This window comes from Oncorhynchus clarkii, chromosome 29 (genome assembly GCF_045791955.1).
Source record: "Oncorhynchus clarkii lewisi isolate Uvic-CL-2024 chromosome 29, UVic_Ocla_1.0, whole genome shotgun sequence".
Taxonomy (NCBI): domain Eukaryota; kingdom Metazoa; phylum Chordata; class Actinopteri; order Salmoniformes; family Salmonidae; genus Oncorhynchus; species Oncorhynchus clarkii.
In genome coordinates this window covers 36,213,285-36,224,282 of record NC_092175.1, presented here as the reverse complement: position 1 = coordinate 36,224,282, position 10,998 = coordinate 36,213,285, and the positions used below count along the sequence as shown (strand labels likewise).

Below are 10,998 nucleotides of genomic sequence, written 5' to 3'. Positions count from 1 at the left end.
CTACTTAACTAAATTCTCAAAGAACTCTGACCGATTGAAACTCTGCTCCTGATCTCGTGGGTCTCCTCGTCATCTCTCAAAGGTAATTATATAACTATTATAAGCATTTAATATAGAGATAAGTGTTATCATTGTACCAGGCATTTTATAGAGCATTAAGGCATTTGCATGTTTTTGATTAACGCTGTGTGTGACCGAGTAACAAATGGTGTATTTTGAAATGTGTTTGATTGTAAAAGACAAAAAACAGAGTGTTTTCAAAAATAAACGGTAGTCTTATTTTGTCTCGAGTAAAAGGTTCTATCAAAGACAGTTAACGGCACGGGAGATAACAACTCTGACACTCCCCGCTACCGGGGCACTGGAAACGGGGATCAATGCTCTAGGACAGAATGAGTTACCATTAAAAGACAAGGAGGAAGGTGTGTCCAGTAGTGATTCATTTAATTGTCTTATCGATCTATCTACGTTTTATTTTCCAAGCGATACATAGCCGACGGGCAGAGTAGTGAGACTAAGTTGACTAAAGGTCTTCACACTTTAAACTAGATACATCACAGAGGGGAAACACTCAACCACAGGGAAATCATATAGAGACTGGTAGGACTAGTGCTTAATAATAACTCAAGGACCAATTAGTGGTGAAGCAAAGAGTCTAGAGGATAAAGGTGGGGTTCACACATCCCAGCTAGAGCTAGACCGTTGAGAGTGACAAGGCAAAAGACCTCTCTACGCGGACAACGCTTCGATATAGAAAGAGAGGCAGGGCTACGCGAGCGGTCCTGGTTATGCCAGGATAACCTGAAGTATCTATAGTGCCCTGTCCAATCCAGGGAACGGGACGCTAACCACCTCTAGCACCCCGCTGCCGGCCAAGGGGCGGGGCTGAAGGTTTCGTATCGCGACAAAGTGTGCCTTGAATTCTAAATACATCACAGACAGTGTCACGAGCAAAGCACCCCACACCATCACACCTCCTCCTCCATGCTTCATGGTGGGAACCACACATGCAGTGATAATCTGATCACCTACTCTGCATCTCACAAAGACGGGGCGGTTGGAACCAAAAATCTCAAATTTGGACTCAAAAGACCAAAGGACAGATTTCCACCGGTCTGAAGTCCATTGCATGTTTCTTGGCCCAAGCAAGTCTCTTCACCTTATTGACCGGTAGTGTAAGTATTCAGACCCTTTGCTATGAGACTCAATGTTAATAAACAAACGGCAATGTTAATAAACAATGTACATTTTAACAAACACTGTAGAGCCTCAAAACACTGTTAAAACTATAACGTTGATATCATGGATGGTCAGTCCTTGCATCCATAACTCGGCCTAAGAATTTTAGAGTGGTTACATTTCTCCAAGGCAAACCCTGAGCTTTTTACCAAAACAGAGGCGGGGTGTACACTTTGTTATTGTTGAAATTAAGGATTCTAGCTTTAACACCTGAACATTATTCACTTGCCAAAGTCTCCTTGCTTTAGTGTACATATTCAAAAGCATTTACCATCAATTTCCGTGTTAAATTATTAACGGGTTCGTACTAAAAGCATGTCAAAACAGTCAGTCTGAGGAGAGGAAGCAAAGTCACGGAAATCATTAAAGTTGCAGTACCGTCCTATCCAAACTGGGAACACATACTGAATAATTCAAGTTATGATTCTACAGATAAATCATACTTGATTTATATTCCATAATGTTTTGTGGATACATATTGGGACACACCTTAAACATTTTCCTTACTCATCAAGAACAATGAAGAATTTTCCACAGAAAAAAGGGAAGCCATTATTGACAATGAAATGAATGTGAGGATGGAACATAATAGAATTCTAGGCCAATGTGATCATTCAGTCTCTATTTCACAGACAGTCTGGTAGATGAATACCCCGGCCTGCACAGCATTTTGTAGAAGAAGGATGAAAACGTCAACCAGTTGTAACCCTTAGCTAATTGGACATCAGCTCACAAACAGCAACGCAAACAACAACACAAACAACAACACAAATCAAATTAAATCAAATTTGTTTATAAAGCCCTTCTTACATCAGCTGATATCTCAAAGTGCTGTACAGAAACCCAGCCTAAAACCCCAAACAGCAAGTAACGCAGGTGTAGAAGCACGGTGGCTAGGAAAAACTCCCTAGAAAGGCCAGAACCTAAGAAGAAACCTAGAGAGGAACCAGGCTATGAGGGGTGGCCAGTCCTCTTCTGGCTGTGCCGGGTGGAGATTATAACAGAACATGGCCAAGATGTTCAAATGTTCATAGATGACCAGCAGGGTCAAACAATAATAATCACAGTGGCTGTCGAGGGTGCAACAGGTCAGCACCTCAGGAGTAAATGTCAGTTGGCTCTCATAGCCGATCATTCAGAGTATCTCTACCGCTCCTGCTGTCTCTAGAGAGTTGAAAACAGCAGGTCTGGGACAGGTAGCACATCCGGTGAACAGGTCAGGGTTCCATAGCCGCAGGCAGTACAGTTGAAACTGGAGCAGCAGCACGGCCAGGTGGACTAGGGACAGCAAGGAGTCATCAGGCCAGGTAGTCCTGAGGCATGGTCCTAGGGCTCAGGTCCCCCGAGAGAGTGAAAGAAAGAAAGAAAGAAAGATTGAAAGAAAGAAAGAAAGAAAGAAAGAAAGAGAGAAAGAAAGAAAGAAAGAAAGAATTAGAGAGAGCATACTTAAATTCACACAGGACACCGGATAAGACAGGAGAAATACTCCAGATATAACAAACTGACCCTAGCCCCCCGACACATAAACTACTGCAGCATAAATACTGGAGGCTGAGACAGGAGGGGTCGGGAGATACTGTGGCTCCATCCAATGATACCCCCTGACAGGGCCAAACAGGCAGGATATAACCCCACCCACTTTGCCAAAGCACAGCCCCCACACCACTAGAGGGATATCTTCAACCACCAACTTACTAAGACAAGGCAAAGATCTCCGCCACGGCACAGCCGAAGGGGGGGGCGCCAACCCAGACAGGAAGATCACGTCAGTGACTCAACCCACTCAAGTGACGCACCACTGCTAGGGACGGCATGAAAGAGCACCAGTAAGCCAGTGACTCAACCCCTGTAATAGGGTTAGAGGCAGAGAATCCCAGTGGAGAGAGGGGAACTGGCCAGGCAGAGACAGCAAGGGCGGTTCGTTGCTCCAGTGCCTTTCCGTTCACCTCCACACTCCTGGGCCAGACAACACTCAATCATAGGACCTACTGAAGAGATGAGTCTTCAATAAAGACTTAAAGGTTGAGACAGAGTCTGCGTCTCTCACATGGGTAGGCAGACCATTCCATAAAAATGGAGCTCTATAGGAGAAAGCCCTGCCTCCAGCTGTTTGCTCACAAACAACAACACAAACATCAATACAAACAACAACCAACACAAACACATGGCTGGACTCGTCTGAAACACAAAACAATCCACATAGTTACACATAATAGCCCATATAAAATATTTTAAACAAATTCTTCACGTTCTCTTCAGAAATGGAAAAGTGAATGCAAAGTTCAAAATAATTATAATGACAGGGGGTTCATGTTCATCTGTTGAGAGTAAGGCTATAATAAAGAACTTAAACTTTCCATGTGTAGCCTATATTATTATTATTATATGTATTACTATTATTATTATTATTATATTTATTATTATTATTATATTATATGTATTACTATTATTATATGTATTATTACTATTATTATTATTATATGTATTACTATTATTATATTTATTACTATTATTATTATATTATTACTATTATTATTATTATTATATTCATTATTATTATTATATGTATTATTATTATTATTATATGTATTATTATTATTATATGTATTATTATTATTATATGTATTATTATTATTATATTCATTATTATTATTATATGTATTATTATTATTATATGTATTATTATTATTATTATATGTATTATTATTATTATATTCATTATTATTATTATATGTATTATTATTATTATTATTATATGTATTATTATTATTATATGTATTATTATTATTATATTCATTATTATTATTATATGTATTATTATTATTATATGTATTATTATTATTATTGTTATTATTATATGTATTACTATTGTTATTATTATTATATGTATTACTATTATATGTATTACTATTGTTATTATTATATGTATTATTTATATAATTATATTTATTATTATTATTATTCTATTTATTATTACTATTATTATTATATTTATTATTACTATTATTATTATATTTATTACTATTATTATTATTATATTTATTATTATTATTATTATTATTATTATATTTATTACTATTGTTATTATTATATGTATTACTATTGTTATTATTATTATATGTATTACTATTGTTATTATTATATGTATTATTTATATAATTATATTTATTATTATTATTATTCTATTTATTATTACTATTATTATTATATGTATTATTTATATAATTATATTTATTATTATTATTATTATTATTATATGTATTATTATTATTATTATTATTATATGTATTACTATTATTATTATTATTATATGTATTACTATTGTTATTATTATATGTATTATTTATATAATTATATTTATTATTATTATTATTATATTTATTACTATTGTTATTATTATATTTATTACTATTGTTATTATTATATTTATTATTACTATTCTCTAAATTATTATGTTGATTATTTTGTGCTATTACCCCCTTTTTCTCCCCAATTGGTAGTTACAGTCTTGTCCCATCGCAGCAACTCCTATACGGACTCAGGAGAGGCGAAGGTTGAGAGCCATGTGACCTCCGAAACAAGACCCTGCCAAGCCGCACTGCTTCCTGACACACTGCTCGCTTAACCCGTAAGCCAGCCGCACCAATGTGTCGGAGGAAACGCCATACAACTGGCGACCACAGGCACCCGACCCGCCACAAGAAGTCGCTAGAGCGCGACGGGACAAGGACATCACAGCCAGCCAAACCCTACCCTAACCCGGGCGATGCTGGGCCAATTGTGTGCCGATTTGGGTCTCCCGGTCAAGGCCGGCTGTGACACAGCCTGGGATCGAACCCGGGTCTCTAGTGGCGCCTCAAGCACTGTGATGCAGTACCTTAGTCCGCTGCGCAACTTGAGAATTCCCTATTTTATATTTATAATTATTATATTTATAATTTTTTTATTTATCATTATTATATTAATAATGATTATATTTATAATTATTATATATTTATTATTATAAATTATATTTATAATTAATACTATTATTGTTATTATTATCCTATACCATATATTACCTACATCATGAATTATCTACTACTAGATGAACATCAGTAATTTAGTGCCACCCTGTGGACACCATGTTGTTCATCATCATAGACAATCTAGTTCTCGACTGCACACCATTACCACTGAGGAAGCTAGAGATGGTTTGCTGTTGCAGGCCTACCCTACATTACTGAAAATAGATTTAATTTAATTCATATTGCAATCTTCATTATGTGTATATAACTTTTTTTTTTTACATTCTCAACACAGATCAAAAGTCAAAGGAGGACAACAGTATTATTTTTCAATTGCAGTTTTATTAAATGATCAGATTATCAGGTATGAAAACGTACAGCTTATGTTGTTTCCATTTACCAATGCGTTAGAATACTTCATAGTGATTGTATGGCTGCTGGTCCTATGAGCACCTGCCTCATGCACCTGCGTGTGAAAAGCATAAATCATTTAACAGACAGTTCAATAAATATTAGAAATACAATTTGAGTCATATTTACATTTTGCCTTGGACATCATGTGCTGTGTGTTGGTATTGAAAGGGTGGAATGTACAGATAGTGTAAGCTAGCCTTATACAGTTTGGATATGATTACGGTTTCAATAGGGTGTATACCATTACTATAATAGTACTAAAAGTTTTGTAAAAACAAATATACAAAAATGCATTCACAAAGCATTTTTGAACCTGCTACTGACAACAGCGACTTCCTTCCTTATCACAAGTGCTGTTAAATAAGTAATGTATTAATTGTTTACAATCTAAACAAATAAACAATATGTATTGACTGGGATCGAACCCGGGTCAAAGCATAAAAAACTATTCAATTTATCTTTATTACCAAGCAGCGAGTACAAATGTGCAATTAACGCTCAAGAGAGTGGATTTACAGAAAACTAGTTGGTATTCATTTCTCAATTGTGTCAGTTTTGTACGTTTTCTTTCACTTCTATCCCCTTTCCTCATTGGATAAAAAAGCAAAGCAGGCCCAATTCCCATCTTTAAGATAACCAATACATTTTTACATGACCGACAGGCTCTGATCTGGAATGAGTGGTTTCATTATAGCAGGATTATGTCACACATTGGTGGCAGGTAGTCTAGCGGTTAAGAGCGTTGTGCCAGTAACCGAAAGGTTGCTGGTTTGAATCCCCGGGCCGACTAGGTGAAACATCTGTTGATGTGTCCTTGAGCAAGGCACTTAAGCCTAATTGCTCCGGATAAGAGTGTCTGTAAAATGTCTAATGCAACATTCAACAGGAAAATCTCCGTAGCATAGCTTTGGGATGTGCTAAAGACTAAGGGAATCTAAGGTCGCCTGACTATCAAGGTCCCGGTTCTCTTTTTGCTCGTTTGAGGAGTAAGTCTTGCCTCCTTTTCTCAGCTAGGAGCTCTTGTATTCTTTTGTTCCGTGTCATTTCTCGGAATGGAGGCCGTCTTCTAGGAACAAAGTGGTTTTGAGAGACATCATTGTCTACACCAACGATCCTGTACGGCACCTCCAGCCAGTTGTTCTCTCTCTTGTCCTCTGTCCTGTGGGGGGGTATGGTGGAAAGCATGCGTATCACACTGACCCTACGCTGTGTTGGAATGGTTTTCCATCTCTTGTCTACTTTAGGTCTGGAAGTGGATGGAGCTAGGGTTGTCCAGGACTTCCTCTCAATAACATCAACCCAAGCTGTGGTGGACGTGATGGATTTGGGAACATTTGTAGTTCTGAGAGTCGATGGGCCCTGACTGGTGGGGACTGTGGTGGGTTCTGTGGTGGGTTGAATGGTGGTGACGGTGGTGCTGGGATCTGTGGTCTCCTCAGTGATGGTGGGGAGAGATGTAGGACTCCTGGAGGTAACCAAAGGGGTGGTTGTTCTTCTGGGGCGTCTGGGTGTTAATACAGGGATGGTGGTAGGGCTATATTTTTTCGCTGTGTTGTGCTCGTTGGTTTTGGTTGTATACTCCTCATAATCGTCATAGTCAACATAAGCAAAGTCAGTGGTATAAAGCTCGGTGGAGGGTTTGGGTGTGAGGGTTGTTGTGGGGGTTGTTGAGCAGGAGCGATTGGTGGGAGCAGGTAGTGTGGTATATCTCCAGGGCCCAGTGGTGAAGGTCTGGCCCGTACTGGTGAAGGTCTGGCCCGTACTGGTGAAGGTCTGGCCCGTACTGGTGAAGGTCTTGCCCGTACTGGTGAAGTTTCCCTCGCTGCAGGACTTGCAGCACATCTGTCTGTACCCACGGTTGGAGCAATACCTGTTCAGCACCTCCATACGACAGAACGCTGACCTATCTCCCTTACACTGCCCTGAAACACAAAGCAACACACATCTCAGAAACAAAACCCAACCTCTTATGATAAACAAATCAACCATAAATCTATCCCAAAGACAGAAACAGCGAGAAAGTCACAGCTAAGTCTACTGTGACTGAGAGAAAGCAGAAAGGGCCAAGATGCTTTGTTTATCATGCTGAATCAGATGCAAAGATATGAACGGTAAGATAGAGTCGCTCAACATCGTACTATTCATCCCTCGACATTGTAACAATGTGAGCTGAGAGTCGGGAAGCAAGATCAGGGAGTGAGTGTTTTAATAAATAAACAACACAACACAAAATAAGAAACACGAACAACACACAGACTTAACACTGGGACAGAATCAATAACGCCTGGGGAAGGAACCAAAGAGAGTGAAATATATAGGGAAGGTAATCAGGGAGGTGATGGAGTCCAGGTGAGTCTGATGACGTGCAGGTGCGCGTAACGATGGTGACAGGTGTGCGCCATAACGAGCAGCCTGGTGACCTAGAGGCCGGAGAGGGAGCACATGTGACAAACATCATACTATTCATCACTCAACATCAGACTATTCATCACTCTAGGTGTATAATCTGTCAGACATAAAGTTGAACAATTATATATTGACAGTTTTATTTTGTTGGGTTTGGACTGTACTGCTGAAATGAATGAGAAACCACAGTCATACGATACACTCTCCCTGTCATATACGTGAACACTGTCTATTCAGTAGAGACAGTTAACAGTTTGGTCAACAACTACCTAACATCAGTACGCCAAAACAGATGAACAATAACTGATATACTGTACACAATGGTGATCGAGTGAAACAATAAATATGTCCTATTTGTGTAAAAGGAACAGCACATTTAGTGTCTCTTGATACGCTTAAAAATACTTAATCCAGTACCTCTGACAAAAATCATTTTTGCCCAATATATAGTAAGGAACACATCTGTTCAGGCCTTAGCTACAAGTTGGCTGGTAAAAGCATACAATTCATTGTTGTCACCAAGTTGGGAAACTAAAAGTCTTAAATGCTACTGAATATAGGCAAAAATAATTGTATATATTGTAGATACTCCCAAGTCGCAGTTTAAATCTGGTTGACACATTGTTTTCCCCACAGCTGCCAGAATTGAGCTACATTGATACAATCATGATACAATTACAATCAATGACAATCACTGTTTTGTACATGAAGGTGCTGAGAATCCATTTTGTTGTAAACATCAAGTTATTTTTTCTTCCTCAGGAAGCTTCTCCTATTCCTTATCACTCTGATAAACAAGAAAAAAGCCATTATGTCTTCATTTCTCTCAAAAGCCTAATATAAGGCAAAGCTATTTCCCAGATGTTTATGACAAAATGACTGCATGAGGTATCAGAACATCTTTTTCACTAACTAACGCCTTACAATGCTACACAAACACACAAGCATATTTAGATAAATAAGGACACATTTTAGTGTCCACTGTCTACTGCACAAAATGCATTGAGAGTAAAATTCACATTCCTTTGTGAAAGTGAGAATAAACCATACTCACCTCCGCATAAACATTCTGCTCTGGTTACTTATATTAATGTCCATATTTTTTTAATGCTCATTAGATGTTTCACGTAAATATTTAGGGAGAATGGATACAAAAACACACATACGCTAACAGTCAGTAATAGAGAGGCATATAGTAACTCACACCTTATTTCTGTGGAACTATTTACATTGATAATTGTGTATGCATACTGTATGACAATAAAACTTTATTGTCCATTTTACAGCGAACAATGGACATGTGTCTTCTGCTCCGTTCTCAATGCCCCTCAGACACCAGTTACTGAGTCAGCTTCACCTTTGTGTTAACAGCCACGGAAGAAAACTCTCTCCCAAAACAAATCCCCTGCTTCTTGTTATCAAATCCACTGCGTTTCTCCATATTCACTTCCCTTGAGTTTCCCAGGTTCAAACCCAATAACACGTAGCCAGTGAGCAACTCTGTATACAGAGGCTAGGCCATGACTATAGTCTCAGAGGCTCACAGCCAGGACTTAATCAAGCCTTATCAGGGATAGAACTTCCATTTCTCTCTTCAGTGAGGATTTCAAGGCCAGCTCTACAGCCTACAGTACAGTCAAACCCCTGAAGGAGAGAGTGTGTGCTGTGCGTGTGAGAGAAAGAGCCAGAGAGACAGAGACCACAGCACAGGAAGTCTCCCTTTCTCAGCCAGGCAGAGAAGCCACAGACAGGCAGGCAGGAGCCATCCTCCAGTGTAGAGGAGTAGAGGAGAAGAGGAGGAGAGAGACACTATCAGGGCATTCTTCCCTGCAGAGAGAGGCAGAGAGAGAAGGGTAGAGCCCAGGTGAGCAGAGGCATGCAGCGGACTCCTCGCTCCGAGCTATAGAGCGGATGTTTACTTGAGGAGATCTTGGGACCAGGGAGTTCTGGGTTGGCCCGCGACAGCCACTGGATCAAAGCGTTTCTTCCGTCCCCTGAGAACAAAACAAACAAGGGGATGATGTGAAAATCTATTTATATTGTTTCAGTAATAAATTGTTATGTACTTGAGTTCAATAAGTTAGGCTTTCTGATTGGACAGTCACCTGTGCAGGGGACTAGCTGGCAGGTTCTGAGTGTGATGGGTTTGGTCTCCACGCAGAGTCCCACTGAGTTATCAGAACTGTTGCACAGAACCTTCCGCTCCTGGGTCCCGTTGCCACACGTCACCGAACACTAAATAAAACACACACACACACACACACACACACACACACACACACACACACACACACACACACACACACACACACACACACACACACACACACACACACACACACACACACACACACACACACACACACACACACACACACACACACCTCTGAGTTGTTCAAGATATCATGGAAACAGGTGTTTGCATGGAATGCTGTCAGTAATGGTGGAGAAATATTCACATTTGGCTTTCAACATCTACCAACCTGGGACCAGGGTCCTACTTCCCACTTGGCAAAGCAGAGCTGGCGATTGCAGGGTCGCCGTCCCTCTGGCCTGTCATCATTACAGTACTTGCTGTGGATGGTACGTTGGTCACCGCCGGCGATGGGCTGCAGACAGAGGACAGAGCGGGTCTGGTAGCCAGTCTTCCCACAGGATGAACTACACTCCTGCCAGTCCCCAGTGATCCAACTGGAGATTAGAGAAGACAGACACATCACCATACAGGAGGAGTGGGAATAGAATGACTTACTGAGAAACAACAGGAATATTAACAGCTTATATACAGAATTAGTAATACAATAGTTACATAGAACATTCACAGCACACACACACACACACACACACACACACACACACACACACACACACACACACACACACACACACACACACACACACACACACACACACACACACACACACACACACA

The 10,998-nt window shown here is 39.7% G+C and overlaps 1 protein-coding gene across 2 annotated transcripts in view; it reads right to left on the bottom strand.

Annotated features, from left to right (window-relative positions):
- Positions 1–5,568: 5,568 nt before the first annotated feature.
- LOC139387917 (A disintegrin and metalloproteinase with thrombospondin motifs 2-like) overlaps positions 5,569–10,998 on the bottom strand; it is an 83,761-nt gene continuing 78,331 nt past the window's right edge. The window contains exons 19-22 of one of the 2 annotated variants that reach the window (XM_071134287.1): positions 10,550–10,757; positions 10,172–10,301; positions 9,986–10,060; positions 5,569–7,582 (exon numbers count right to left, since the gene is read on the bottom strand). In XM_071134287.1, coding sequence (XP_070990388.1) covers positions 6,612–7,582; positions 9,986–10,060; positions 10,172–10,301; positions 10,550–10,757 — 1,384 coding nt within the window. In that variant the 3' untranslated portion in view covers positions 5,569–6,611. Of the gene's footprint in view, positions 7,583–7,729; positions 8,081–9,985; positions 10,061–10,171; positions 10,302–10,549; positions 10,758–10,998 lie in introns of those variants that run through there. The other variant, XM_071134288.1, reaches the window with a different exon arrangement.